This window comes from Salmo salar, chromosome 04, assembly GCF_965601325.2.
Source record: "Salmo salar chromosome 04, fSalSal1, whole genome shotgun sequence".
Classification (NCBI taxonomy): domain Eukaryota; kingdom Metazoa; phylum Chordata; class Actinopteri; order Salmoniformes; family Salmonidae; genus Salmo; species Salmo salar.
This window is the reverse complement of record NC_138294.1, coordinates 78,895,624-78,911,303: the sequence shown is the minus strand read 5'-3', so window position 1 is coordinate 78,911,303 and position 15,680 is coordinate 78,895,624. Positions and strand designations below refer to the sequence as shown.

At 45.5% G+C, this 15,680-nt stretch overlaps 1 protein-coding gene across 2 annotated transcripts in view; it reads left to right on the top strand.

Moving 5' to 3' along the window:
- LOC106603811 (protein Jade-1) overlaps positions 1-15,680 on the top strand; it is a 253,703-nt gene that overhangs the window by 146,641 nt on the left and 91,382 nt on the right. For both annotated transcript variants that reach the window (XM_045717329.2, XM_045717327.2), the window contains exons 5-7: positions 3,654-3,835; positions 10,994-11,205; positions 12,214-12,381. In XM_045717329.2, the coding sequence (XP_045573285.1) occupies positions 3,654-3,835; positions 10,994-11,205; positions 12,214-12,381 (562 nt within the window). The remainder of the gene's footprint in view (positions 1-3,653; positions 3,836-10,993; positions 11,206-12,213; positions 12,382-15,680) is intronic.

Here is a 15,680-nt window from a genome sequence, read left to right as displayed (position 1 = left end):
TCTTCGGCTTGCAAGCCTCCCCCTTTTTCCTCCAAACATAACGATGGTCATTATGGCCAAACAGTTCTATTTTTGTTTCATCAGACCAGAGGACATTTCTCCAAAAAGTACGATCTTTATCCCCATGTGCAGTTGCAAACCGTAGTCTGGCTTTTTTATGGCGGTTTTGGAGCAGTGGCTCCTTCCTTGCTGAGCGGCCTTTGAGGTTGTGTGGATATAGATTCTTTTGTACCTGTTCCCTCCAGCATCTTCACAACGTCCTTTGCTGTTGTTCTGGGATTGATTTGCACTTTTTGCACCAAAGTACGTTCATCTCTAGGAGACAGAACGCGTCTCCTTCCTGAGCGGTATGATGGCTGCGTGGTCTCATGGTATTTATACTTGCGTACTATTGTTTGTACAGATGAACGTGGTACCTTCAGGTGTTTGGAAATTGCTCCCAAGTATGAACCAGACTTGTGGAGGTCTACAATTTATTTTCTGAGGTCTTGGCTGATTTCTTTTGATTTTCCCATGATGTCAAGCAAAGAGGCACTGAGTTTGAAGGTAGGCCTTGAAATACATCCACAGATACACCTCCAAATGACTCAAATGATGTCAATTAGCCTATCGGAAGCTTCTAAAGCCATGACATCATTTTCTGGAATTTTCCAAGCTGTTTAAAGGCACAGTCAACTTAGTGTATGTAAACTTCTGACCCATTGGAATTGTGATACAGTGAGTTATAAGTGAAATAATCTGTCTGTAAACAATTGTTGGAAAAATGACTTGTGTCATGCACAAAGTAGATGTCCTTACCGACTTGCCAAAACTATAGTTTATTAACAAGAAATGTGTGGAGTGGTTGAAAAACGAGTTTTAATGACTCCAACCTAAGTGTATATAAACTTCCGACTTCAACTGTAGTTCCAACAAGTCCGCTGACGGAGCTTGCGTTCTGTGGCTTGTGTTCAGGACATGTGACTCTGGCCAGAGAGAACTGTTATTTCACCTCACCCCTGTGGTTTCCCTTCACCACGTCGTCTACAGTCAGCCATAGAAACACTACGTCATCTACAGTCAGCCATAGAAACACCACGTTGTCTACAGTCAGCCATGGAAACACCCCGTCATCTACAGTCAGCCATAGAAACACCACGTCATCACAGTCAGCCATAGAAACACCACGTCGTCTACAGTCAGCCATAGAAACATCTCGTCTACAGTCAGCCATAGAAACACCACGTCGTCTACAGTCAGCCATGGAAACACCACGTCGTCTACAGTCAGCCATAGAAACACTACGTCGTCTACAGTCAGCCATGGAAACACTACGTCATCTACAGTCAGCCATAGAAACACCACGTCGTCTACAGTCAGCCATAGAAACACCACGTCGTCTACAGTCAGCCATGGAAACACCACGTCATCTACAGTCAGCCATAGAAACACCACGTCATCACAGTCAGCCATAGAAACACCACGTCGTCTACAGTCAGCCATAGAAACATCACGTCGTCTACAGTCAGCCATAGAAACACCACGTCGTCTACAGTCAGCCATAGAAACACCACGTTGTCTACAGTCAGCCATAGAAACACCACGTCGTCTACAGTCAGCCATGGAAACACCACGTTGTCTACAGTCAGCTAGTGAGAAAGAGAAAGGAAGCATCATCAGATTAGTCACCTTCTGCCTGCATCTCTGCAAGTTCCACTAACGAGTCTGTTTCCAGTCACCACTTTAGACAATCCTTCCAGCTTTGAACACCTTTAGGCTGGCCAGCTTCCTGCCTGGAGATCTGATTCTAGGGAGGGGGGCGACGGACAGTAGAAGGGGCTTATCTAATGAAAAGATAACAAGCGTAATCGGGCACAGCAACTGTATAAAAATGTATGAAATGAGTGCCCTCGCGAATGTAAATCACCCACATTTGATCGTTGCCAGTTCTTAGAAAAAACAGTGATGAAGATCAGAGTGTGCGGTAGTGGAGGGAGGCAGCAGGCTGCTAGCAGGCAGCAAGCAGTAAGGCATCAGTCTGGGAGGCAGCAGTAAGGCATCTGTCTGGGAGGCAGCAGTAAGGCATCAGTCTGGGAGGCAACAGTAAGGCATCTGTCTGGGGGGCAGCAGTTAGGCATCTGTCTGGGGGGCAGCAGTAAGGCATCTGTCTGGGGGGCAGCAGTAAGGCATCTGTCTGGGGGGCAGCAGTTAGGCATCTGTCTGGGGGGCAGCAGTTAGGCATCTGTCTGGGGGGCAGCAGTTAGGGATCTGTCTGGGGGGCAGCAGTTAGGCATCTGTCTGGGGGGCAGCAGTTAGGCATCTGTCTGGGGGGCAGCAGTTAGGCATCTGTCTGGGGGGGCAGCAGTTAGGCATCTGTCTGGGGGGCAGCAGTAAGGCATCTGTCTGGGGGGCAGCAGTTAGGCATCTGTCTGGGGGGCAGCAGTTAGGCATCTGTCTGGGGGGCAGCAGTTAGGCATCTGTCTGGGAGGCAGCAGTTAGGCATCTGTCTGGGAGGCAACAGTAAGGCATCTGTCTGGGGGGCAGCAGTTAGGCATCTGTCTGGGGGGCAGCAGTTAGGCATCTGTCTGGGGGGCAGCAGTAAGGCATCTGTCTGGGAGGCAACAGTAAGGCATCTGTCTCGGGGGCAGCAGTTAGGCATCTGTCTGGGGGGCAGCAGTTAGGCATCTGTCTGGGGGGCAGCAGTAAGGCATCTGTCTGGGGATTTTTCAAGCCTCACATTATTTGCATGGTTTTACATCAGACGTGTTGGCCAGGGAAGGGGAGGCAGTGTGGAGAGCACAGTGTGAGTGCGTCCCAGATGGCACCCTATTCCCAATAGTGCGCACTGCTTTTGATCAGAGCTCATAGGGAATATGATGCCATTCGGGACTCAGTGTGACTGTGTAAACACCCAGTACACTACCCAGCCTCCGACGCAGTGAGGCAGGAGCTGTGGTGATGAGGTTGATGACCTATTTAAGATAAGAGACAGAGAGAGGCAGAGTCTGGCAGGAAGCATAGCGGTTATGAGCATTGGGCCAGTATCCGAAAGGTCGCTGGTTTAATCCCCGGGCCGACTTGGTGAAAAATTGCTGTGCCCTTGAGCAAGGCACTTAAGCCTAATTGCTCCTTTTAGTCACTCTGGATAAGAGCATCTGCTAAATGGCTAAAATGTTAAATGTACAATTATCACACCACTTCCTTTCACTCAAAGGTCATGATTTAATTACCAGGTGGAGGAGGTGACGAGGTGTTTGGCATGCGTAAAAGAGTGTGTGTGTTTGTGTGCGCACTGATAGAACTGGAAAACCCCCGTGGGCTGGTTTGGGAACGTGTGTGTGTGGGGGGGGGGGGGGGGGGGGAGATCCGTACAGAAATCTTCACGGGCTCCCCTTCCAGTGGGTCTTCCTGAATCCACAGTGAGAGTGACCTGAGGCGCCGGGAAGGAGGTGATGATGACTGCAGTTTTACTCTCTCTCTCTCTCCCCCACATGGTTCCCTGTGCACTACAAATACATCCCCATGTCTGGACAGACATGGCATCTGTTTGACCATATGTTTCTATCCTTAATGTACACATTTCACTGTTCACTGTACACGTTTCACTAAACTTAAAATATTTCAGTTCATGAAAGAAATATACAAAAAAAGACTTAGTTTTTCTGTGTTGACAGGATGCTACCAGAGGTGGGGTGTATCCCATTCTACTGGCCAGGGCAGGGCCGGGGGTGTGAGCTGGGCCTGGGTCTGGGCCAGGGGGACATGAAGACCACCAATGAGCCCCACAGCCGCTATGACCTGGATGACATAGACGTGTCCTGGCTGGAGCTGGTTAACCTGGAGTTCAGAGAACTGGGTAAGAGACTTCTCAAATTGCACCCTATTCCCTATGTAGTGCACTACTTTTGACCAGGGGTCATAGGGCTCTAGTAAAAGGTTGTGCATTATATAGGGGAATAGGGTTGTATTTGAGATGCAACCCTCAAATCAACAACAGGACTTTATTAGCCTTTTGTTTTGTTACAACTGTTCATTTGAGCATTTAGGCTAGAATAAGATGCAAGAGCTACTAAAACAACTTGGTTTATTCTCACTCACTCACTCATTCATCCCTATGCCACCTGCTTGAGGTAACAAATGCTTTCCCATACGTTTGTTTACTCTACTACTATCAGCGTTCTACATGCTGTTCTATGACAATGTTATTACAGTTTGACCATGTTACCACAGTATGACTGTACCACCTTGATTCCTATGTGTCACTCTGCCTCGTCAATACTTTAAACTGCAGGCTCACACACACACAGTATTCCTCAATCCAACTTCACAACTCTGTTTAATTGCCCCCACACGTCTGACCTATGATCCAGCCGTCAGTTTTGGGGTCAGAAGGGTGCACCTCTCTATTCTCTATGTCCACACAGAGGGATCTTCCCACTGTTGCATCCTGGGCCTCCTGGGCCTCTGCCAGTCACCCAACCACTCTCTGTCTATCTGGCCTAGACTACTGACAAGTGCTGACCCTGATGATCTGTCTCTCCACATCGCAGATCCAGTTTATTTGCAATCTGATCTTGCGTTTATAGATTAGAAAAATAATTGCATTTTAAAATCCCGCAGGCCCGGGTTTATTTACTCTGCTTTTTAAAAGATTATGAAATCCCCCCCCCCCTAATGTACGTTCAGTGTGTTCCAGCTGTAATGAGTTGCTTCTCATAACCCCAATGGCTAGACTAAACAAACACTTGCATGATTGTTGCTGGGTTATGAGGTCACATTGCAACACTGATAGGCTGATAGAAAAGATGAAGAGAATGCTTTCTTTCAATCTCTCTCTCATGTTCTCTCCCTCTACCAACATCCCTCTCCATTTATCTCTAGCTCTCATTCTCTCAGACACGGTTATGCATGTACATGCAAATGTTACGACTGAAATGTTTGTTCCTCTAGCCTCTCCCTATTTACAAGATGTAAATGTCAGAGGCTCAGAAGTTAACGGACAAGATGTAAATGTCAGAGGCTCAGAAGTTAACGGATAACTAAACTCAGCTTCCTACTGTTTTGCTTTTAAAAACAATCCATCTTTAATCTCTGAAGACCGTATGTACAGTGCTGTGAAATAGTATTTGTCCCCTTTCTAATTACCGAACTTTTGCATATTTTTGATACTGAATGTTATCAGTTCTTCAACCAAAATCTAATATTAGACAAAGGAAACCTGAGTGATCAAATAACACAAACATTACATACTTATGTTGTCCAAAAAGTAACAAGTAATTAAAGAATAGCAGTAAAATAACAATAGCGACACTATACACAGGGGGGTACCGGTACAGAGTCAATGTGTGGGGGCACCGGTTAGTTGAGGTAATATGTACATGTAGGTAAAGTTATTAAAGTGACTATGCATAGATGATAACAACAGAGAGTATCAGCGGTGTGGGGGGGGGGGGGGGTGCAAATATTCTGGGTAGCCATTTGATTAGATGTTCAGGAGTCTTATGGCTTGGGGGTAGAAGCTGTTTAGAAGCCTCTTGGACCTATACTTGGTGCTCTGGTACCGCTTGCCATGCGGTAACAGAGAGAACAGTCTATGACCAAGGTGGCTGGAGTCTTTGTCAATTTTTAGGGCCTTCCTCTGACACCGCCAAGGAAGCTTGGCCCCAGTGATGTACTGGGCCGTACGCACTACCCTCTGTAGTGCCTTGCGGTCGGAGGCCGAGCAGCTGCTATACCAGGCAGTGATGCAACCAGTCAGGATGCTCTCAATGGTGCAGCTGTAGAACCTTTTGAGGATCTGAGGACCCATGCCAAATCTTTTCAGTCTCCTGAGGAGGAATAGATTTTGTCGTGCCCTCTTCACGACTGTCTTGGTGTGCTTGGACCATTCTAGTTTGTTGTTGATGTGGACACCAAGGAACTTGAAGCTCTCAACCTGCTCCACTACAGCCACATCGATGAGAATGGGGGCGTGCTCGGTCCTCTTTTTCCTGTAGCCCACAATTATCTCCTTTGTCTTGATCACGTTGAGGGAGAGGTTGTTGTCCTGGCACCACACAGCCAGGTCTCTGACCTCCTCCCTATAGGCTGTCTCGTCGTTGTCGGTGATCAGGCCTACCACTGTTGTGTCATCGGCAAACTTAATGATGTTGTTGGAGTCGTGCCTAGCCGTGCAGTCATGAGTGAACAGGGAGTACAGGTAGGGACTGAGCACACACCCCTGAGGGGCCCCTGTGTTGAGGATCAGCGTGGCGGATGTGTTGTTACCTACCCTTACCACCTGGGGGCGGCCTGTCAGGAAGTCCAGGATCCAGTTGCAGAGGGAGGAGTTTAGTACCAGGGCCCTTATCTTATTGATGAGCTTTGAGGGCACTATGGTGTTGAACCCTGAGCTGTAGTCAATGAATAGCATTCTCACATAGGTGTTCATTTTGTCCAGGTGGGAAAGGGCAGTGTGAAGTGCAATAGAGATTGCATCATCTGTGGATCTGTAAGGGCAGTATGCAAGTTGGAGTGGGTTTAGGGTTTCTGGGATAATGGTGTTGTGAGCCATAACCAGCCTTTCAAAGCACTTCATGGCTACAGATGTGAGTGCTACGGGTCAGTAGTCATTTAGGCAGGTTACCTTAGTGTTCTTGGGCACAGGGACTATGGTGGTCTGCTTGAAACATGTTGGTATTACAGACTCGGACAGGGAGAGGTTGAAAATGTCAGTGAAGACACTTGCCAATTGGTCAGCGCATGCTCGCAGTACACGTCCTGGTAATTCGTCTGGCCCTGCGGCCTTGTGAATGTTGACTTGTTTAAAGGTCTTACTCATATCGGCTGCGGAGAGTGTGATCGCACAGTCTTCCGGAAAAGCTGGTGCTCTCATGCATGTTTCAGTGTTATTTGTCACTGGGAAGCTCTCAGCTGTGCTTCCCTTTGTAGTCTGTAATGGTTTGCGAGCCCTGCCAGTGTCGTACGATTCGATCTTAGTCCTGTATTGACGCTTTGCCTGTTTGATGGTTCGTTGGCGGGCATAGCGGGATTTCTTATAAGTTTCTGGGTTAGACTCCCACTCCTTGAAAGCGGCAGCTCTAGCCTTTAGCTGAGTGCGGATGTTGCCTGTAATCCATGGCTTCTGGTTGGGGTATGTACGTACGGTCACTGTGGGGACGACGTCATCGATGCACTTATTGATGAAGCCACTGACTGATGTGGTGTACTCCTCAATGCCATTGGAGGAATCCCGGAACATGTTCCAGTCTATACTAGCAAAACAGTCCTGTAGCTTAGCATCTGCTTCATCTGACCACTTTTTTATTGATCAAGTCACTGGTGCTTCCTGCTTTAAGTTTTGCTTGTTTTGCTTTTTTTTCACACCTTTATTTAACCAGGTAGGCCAGTTGAGAACAAGGTCTCATTTACAACTGCCACCTGGCCAAGATAAAGCAAAGCAGTGCGACAAAAACAACAACACAGAGTTACACATGGGATAAACAAACGTACAGTCAATAACACAATAGAAAAATCTGTATACAGTCTGTGCAAATGAAGTAAGGAGGTAAGGCAATAAATAGGCCAATAGTGGCGAAGTAATTACAATTTAGCAATTAACACTGGAGTGATATATGTGCAGATGAGGATGCGCAAGTTGAAATACTGGTGTGCAAAAGAGCAGAAAAACAACAACAAATATGGGGATGAGATAGGTAGTTGGTTGGATGGGCTATTTATAGATGGGCTGTGTACAGCTGCAGCGATCGGTAAGCTGCTCTGACAGATGCTTAAAGTTAGTGAGGGAGATATAAGTCTCCAACTTAAGTGATTTTTGCAATTCGTTCCAATCATTGACAGCAGAGATCTGGAATGAAAGGCGGCCAAAGTAAGTGTTGGCTTTGGGGATGACCAGTGAAATATATCTGCTGGAGTGTGTGCTACGGGTGGGTGTTGCTGTGGTGACCAGTGAGCTAAGATAAGGCGGAGCTATACCTAGCAAAGACTTATAGATGACCTGGAGCCAGTGGGTTTGGCGACGAATATGTAGCGAGGACCAGCCAACGAGAGCATACAGGTCGCAGTGGTGGGTAGTATATGGGGCTTTGGTGACAAAACGGATGGCACTGTGATAGACTGCATCCAATTTGCTGAGTAGAGTGTTGGAGGCTAATTTGTAAATGACATCGCCGAAGTCAAGGATCAGTTTTACGAGGGGAAGTTTGGCAACATGGTGAAGGAGGCTTTGTTGCGAAATAGGAAGCCAATTCTAGATTTATTAGAGAAACCAAGGCTGTTGAGTCTGCCGAGAAGAATACGGTGATTGACAGAGTCAAACGCCTTGGCCAGGTCCATGAAGACGGCTGCACAGTACAGTCTTTTATCGATGGTGGTTATGATATCATTTAGGACCTTGAGCGTGGCTGAGGTGCACCCGTGACCAGCTCGGAAACCAGATTGCATAGTGGAAAAGCTACGGTGGGATTCGAAATGGTCGGTGATCTGTTTGTTCACTTGGCTTTCGAAGACTTTAGAAAGGCAGGGCAGTGTCCCCCTTTGAAGAGGGATATGACCGTGGCCGCTTTCCAATCTTTAGGAATCTCAGACGATAGGGAAGAGACGTTGAACAGGCTAGTAATAGGGGTTGCAACAATGGGGGCGGATAATTTTAGGAAGAGAGGGTCCAGATTGTCTAGCCCAACTGATTTGTAGGGATACAGATTTTGCAGCTCTTTCAGAACATCATCTGCCTGGATTTGGGTGAAGGAGAAGCATGGGGGGCTTGGGCGAGTTGCTGCGGGGGGTGCAGAGCTGTTGGCTGGGTTGGGGTAGCCAGGTGGAAAGCATGGGCAGCCGTAGAGAAATGCTTACTGAAATTCTCGATTATCGTGGATTTATCAGTGGTAACAGTGTTTCCTAGTCTCAGTGCAGTGGGCAGCTGGGAGGAGGTACTCTTATTCTCCATGGACTTTACAGTGTCCCAAAACTTTTTGGAATTAGTGCTGCAGGATGCAAAAAGCTAGCCTTTTCTTTCCTATCTGAGTGTGTGTATTGGTTCCTGACTTCCCTGATTATTTGCATATTTCAGGGACTATTCGATGCTAGTGCAGTACGCCACAGAGTGTTTTTGTGCTGGTCAAGGGCAGTCAAGTCTGGAGTGAACCAAGGGTTATATCTGTTCTTAGTTCTACATTTTTTGAAAGTGGTATGCTTTTTTAAGATGGTGAGGAATGCACTTTTAAAAAACAACCAGGCATCCTCTACTGACAGGATGAGGTCAATATCCTTCCAGGGTACCCGGGCCAGGTCGATTAGAAATGCCTGCTCGCTGAAGTGTTTTAGGGAGCGTTTGACAGTGATGAGGGATGGTCGTTTGACTGCGGACCCATAACGGATGCAGGCAATGAGGCAGTGATTGCTGAGATCCTGGTTGAAGACAGCAGAGGTGTATTTAGAGAGCAAGTTGGTCAGGATGATATCTATGAGGGTGCCCATGTTTCCGGATTTGGGGTTGATCATTTGTTTGAGATTAAGGGCATCTAGCTTAGATTGTAGGATGGCTAGGGTGTTAAGCATATCCCAATTTAGGTCACCTAGCACCTAGCGAACTCTGACGATAGATGGGGGGCAATCAATTCACATATGGTGTCCAGGGCACAGCTGGGAGCTGAGGGGGGTCTATAACAAGTGGCAACAGTGAGGGACTTATTTCTGGAGAGATGGTTCTTTAAAAATAGAAGTTCGAACTGTTTGGGCATAGACCTGGATAGTATGACAGAACTCTGCAGGCTATCTCTACAGTAGATTGCATTTCCATCCCTTTAGCAGTTCTGTCTTGACGGAAAATGTTGTAATTGGGGATGGACATTTCAGAATGTTTGGTGGCCTCCCTAAGCCAGGATTCAGAAATGGCTAGGACATCAGGCATCAGAATCAGGAGGATAAAATTATGGTCAGATTTGTCAAATGGATTGTGAGGGAGAGCTTTGTATGCATCTCTGTGTGTGGAGTAAAGGTGGTCCAGAGTTTTTTTCCCTTCTGGTTGCACATTTAACATGCTGAAAGAAATTTGATAAGATGGATTTAAGTTTCCCTGCATTAAAGTCCCTGGCTACTAGGAGCGCCTCCTCTGGGTGAGTGTTTTCCTGTTTGCTTATGGCGGAATACAGCTCATTCAGTGCGGTCTTAGTGCCAGCATCAGTCTGTGGTGGTATGTAGACAGCTACAAAAAATACAGATGAATACTCTCTAGGTAGATAGTGTGGTCTACAGCTTATCATGAGATACTCTACCTCAGGCGAGCAAAACCTCGAGACTTTCTTAGATATCGTGCCCAACTACAGGAAGCATTTGGTTGCAGTCATTGCAGCTAAAGGTGGCACAACCAGTTATTGAGTGTAAGGGGGCAATTACTTTTTCACACAGGGGAATTGGGTATTGCATAACTTTGTTAAATAAACAAAAATTTGTGTCTATTTTTTTGGTTATTTGTAAAACGTAGGTTTCCTTTTATCTAATATTAGATTTTGGTTGAAGATCTGATATCATTCAGTACAAAAAATATGCTAAATGTAATCCATGACAGGCCTTTTACCAGTACTTATAAGATTTTGGCTGCATTTACACAGGCAGCCCAATTCTGATCTTTGGCCCAATTTATTGCCAAATAATTTGATCTGATTGGTCAAAAGATAAGTTAAGTGGCAAAAGATCAGAATGCAGCCTTGGTCTGACACATTGACAGTTGCTTTTGTTTGTGGCAATTTGACGTACAAGATACATTTATAGCCAGGGTTTAATAGTACAAAATGTTCAGCAAACGAATGAGAAAAATGAAAGAGACACAGCGCAAGACACGTGTCAATCAGATATAGATTTCCATAGGTGATAAGGGTTACAGCTAGCCATGTGACTAGCTGTAACCCTTAACTAGACGCTCTGTCCTTCTCTCCCAAACGTATAATAGACCGACTCTGACCCATGTCCCAACCCAGTGTCTGACACTGACCCACCTCTCTCTCCTTCCCTCCCTCAGCGCTGCCGGAGCTGGACGAGCTGACCATGGAGCGTGTGCTGGTGGAGCTGGAGAGCCAGTGTGAGGAGAACATGCAGCAGGCCATCGAGACGGAGGAGGGCCTGGGCATCGAGTACGACGAGGACGTGGTGTGTGACGTGTGCCGGTCCCCAGAGGGAGAGGATGGCAACGAGATGGTCTTCTGTGACAAGTGCAACATCTGCGTACATCAGGTACATGGAGGGGTTGCAGTTGAGTTGGGATGTTTTTCTGGGTGAAGAGGATGGGACAAGTAGATGTTCTAGGGGTGTTAACAGTGTCTTCTCGTTGGAAGAGGGTGTAAGTGAATAGAGGGGAAAGTCAGTTTTGATCGTATTGAGGGTGTTTTGTTTGGGATCAGGGGGCGATTGGGGATGGGGGGGATTTGTAGTTCTTTGGGGTCATGACAAGAAGGACAAAGGTGTTAATTGGGGATTGTTTATAGTTCCGTGGAGAAACTGGATACTATACTCTTCTTCCTTTGACTCCTTACCTCCTTCAACTGTCAGATCTTACAGAAAATAGGCCATCATTGTAAATAAGAATTTGTTCTTAACTGACTTGCCTTGTTAAATAAATAATAAAAAAATATAAAAAATCTCCCTGTTATTGGAATTAAAATATTATTCTGAGTTTTTGACAGTTTTAAACAGTAAGAAAAATACATCCAAGGAATAGACCCATCGACCTCGTTTTAGTTTTTCAGACTGCTGTTTTTTTTATTGGGTGTAATGGCGTTAATTGGTTTCACAATTCTCTGGCAGTCATACAGCTCTGTCAACCTCCTCTGTTCAACGCTGTTTCGAAATGTTTGAAAATAGTTCCTCGTCCCTTTTTCCTTCTCCTGCCCCCCTCTTCTCTGTCTCCTCCCCCTCTCTCCCTCTCCGGCTCCGTCTCCTCCCTCTCTCCTGTCTCCTCCCCCTTTCTCCTGTCTCCTCCCCCTCTCTCCTGTCTCCTCCCCCTTTCTCCTGTCTCCTCCCCCTCTCTCCCTCTCCTGCTCTGTCTCCTCCCTCTCTCCTGTTTCCTCCCCCTTTCTCCTGTCTCCTCCCCCTTTCTCATGTCTCCTCCCCCTCTCTCCTCCGTCTCCTCCCCCCTCTCCCTCTCCTCCTCTGTGTCCTTCCCCTTTCTCCTCTGTCTCCTCCCCCCTCTCCTTCTCCTCCTCCTCTCTCCTTTTCCTCCCTCACCCCTCTGTCTCTCCCCAGGCGTGTTATGGGATCCTGAAGGTCCCACAGGGGAGTTGGCTGTGCCGAACCTGCGCCCTGGGGGTGCAACCCAAATGCCTGCTTTGCCCCAAGAGAGGAGGAGCCCTGAAGCCCACCCGCAGTGGAACCAAGTGGGTTCATGTCAGCTGTGCCTTATGGATCCCTGAGGTGAGCCCACTGGACACACACACACATATGTGCACCCACACACATGCACACACAAATATGTAAACACACACATTATACACATGCACTCACACGCAAGCACGCACACATACATGCAGTGCCTTCAGTAAGTATTCATTCCCCTTGACTTAGTTGGTAGAGCGTGGTGTTTGCAACGCCAGGGTTGTGGGTTTGATTCCCACGGGGGACCAGTATGGGGGAAAAAAATGTATGAAATGTATGCATTCACTACTGTAAGTCGCTCTGGATAAGAGCGTCTGCTAAATGACTAAAATGTAAAAATGTAAAATGTTATTCCACATTTTGTTGTGTTACAGCCTAAATTCAAAATGGATTAAATGTTGTTGTTTTTTCACCCATCTACACACAATAACCCATAATAACAAAGTGAATTTTTCGCAAATGTATTGAAAATGAAATACAGAAATATCTAATTTACATACAGTACCAGTCAAAAGTTTGGACACACTTACTCATTCAAGGGGTTTTCTTTGTGTGCAAAGCTGTCATCAAGGCAAAGGGTGGCTACTTTGAAGAATCTCATATATTGTAACACTCGTCGTTGAAGGGGGACCAAAACGCAGCGGGTAAAGTGCTCATCCTCTTATTTATTAACCTCTATGGGCTAAGTGGGACGCTTGCGTCCCACCTACTCAACAGCCAGTGTAATCCCGTGGCGCGTTATTCAAATACCTCAAAAATGCAAAAACTTCAATTTTTCAAACATATGACTATTTTACACCATTTTAAAGACAAGACTCTCGTTAATCTAACCACACACTCCGATTTCAAAAAGGCTTTACAACGAAAGCAAAACATTAGATTATGTCAGCAGAGTACCCAGCCAGAAATAATCAGACACCCATTTTTCAAGCTAGCATATAATGTCACATAAACCCAAACCACAGCTAAATGCAGCACTAACCTTTGATGATCTTCATCAGATGACAACCCTAGGACATTATGTTATACACTACATGCATGTTTTGTTCAATCAAGTTCATATTTATATCAAAAACCAGCTTTTTACATTAGCATGTGACTAGCATGTGACTAGCATTCCCACCGAACACTGCCGGTGAATTTACTAAATTACTCACGATAAACGTTCACAAAAAGCATAACAATTATTTTAAGAATTATAGATACAGAACTCCTCTATGCACTCGATATGTCCGATTTTAAAATAGCTTTTCGGTGAAAGCACTTTCTTCAATATTCTCAGTAGATAGCCCGGCATCACAGGGCTAGCTATTTAGACACCCAGCAACTTTAGCACTCACAAAAGTCAGATTTACTATAAGAAAAATGTTATTACCTTTGCTGTCTTCTTCAGAATGCACTCCCAGGACTTCTACTTCAATAACAAATGTTGGTTTGGTCCCAAATAATCCATTGTTATATCCAAATAACGGCGTTTTGTTCGTGCGTTCAAGACACTATCCGAAAGGGTAAATAAGGGTGACGAGCATGGCGCAATTCGTGACAAAACAATTCTAAATATTCCATTACCGTACTTCGAAGAATGTCAACCGCTGTTTAAAATCCATTTTTATGCCATTTTTCTCATAAAAAAGCGATAATATTCCGACCGGGAATCTGCATTTAGGTAAACAGACGAAAGAAAATAAAGCATGGGGTCGACTCGGGCACACACCTAAGCCCATAGTACTCTGATCGGCCACTTACCAAACGCGATAATGTGTTTCAGCCAGAGGCTGCCTCGATATCGTTCAGCTTTTTCCCGGGCTCTGAGAGCCTATGGGAGCCGTAGGAAGTGTCACGTTATAGCAAAGATCCTCAGTCTTCAATAAAAAGAGCCAAGATGAACAACAACTTGTCAGACAGGCCACTTCCTGCATGGAATCTTCTCAGGTTTTGGCCTGCCATATGAGTTCTGTTATACTCACAGACACCATTCAAACAGTTTTAGAAACTTTAGGGTGTTTTATATCCAAAGCCAATAATTATATGCATATTCTAGTTACTGGGCAGGAGTAGTAACCAGATTAAATCGGGTACGTTTTTTATCCGGCCGTGTCAATACTGCCCCCTAGCCCTAACAGGTTAAAGAAAACACTTAATCAATACAAAACAAACAACGAAAACAGTCCAGTAAGGTGCATAGACTATACTAGAAACCACCACCCACAAAACCCAGTGAAAACAAACACAACTAAATATGGCCTCCAATTAGAGACAACAACAACCAGCTGACTCTAATTGGAGGTCATTGATAAAACTCACATAGAACTAGAAAAGCTAGATAAACATAGAAATAAGAAAACTAGAACCTAAACCCACAATACCCAACCACACAAAACAAACACCCCCTGCCACGCCCTGACCAACTACAATGACAAATAACCCCTTTTACTGGCCAGGACGTGACAGTACCCCCCCAAAAGTGCAGATCCCGAATGCACCTCAAAACAAAACCCATAAAAACTACCCCAAACCTAAAGGGAGGGAAGGGAGGGTGGCCACCGTCAACGACGGTTCCTGTGCTTCAGGACAAAGTTAATTTCTTAGCAATTTTACTAGTGCCTTATTGCAAACAGGATGAATGTTTGGAATATTTTTTTTCTGTACAAGCTTCCTTCTTTTCACTTTGTCATTTAGGTTAGTATTGTGGAGTAACTACAATGTTGTTGATCCATCCTCAGTTTTCTCCTATCACAGCCATTAAACGCTGAACATTTTAAGTCACCATTGGCTTCATGGTTTCCTTCCTCTCCAGCAACTGACTTAGGAAGGAAGCCTGTATCTGTTGTAGTGACTGGGTGTATTGATACACCATCCAAAGTGTAATTCATATGGATTAATTAATTTAAAAGATATGTATATATTTAACCTTTATTTAACTAGACAAGTCAGACATACTGAACAAAAATATAAACACAACATGCAACAATTTCAAAGATTCTGATGAGTTACAGTTATATAAGGAAATTAGTCATTTGAAATAAATAAATTAGGCCATAATCAATGGATTTCACATGACTTGGCAGGGGCACAGCCATGGATGGGCCTGGGAGGGCATAGACCCACCCACTTGTGAGCCAGGCCCAGCCAATCAGAATGAGTTTTTTCCACAAAAGAGCTTTATTACAGACACTTGTGAGCTAAAGATGAAAACCTTTCCTACAAGTATTATTATGTTATTTATTAATTGGCTATGGCTTTGCAGAATCCGCACTGCTTCTTGACACAATGCCCACTTAACCCGGAAGCAAGCCGCACCAATGTGTCGGAGGAAACACCGTGCACCTGGCGACCGT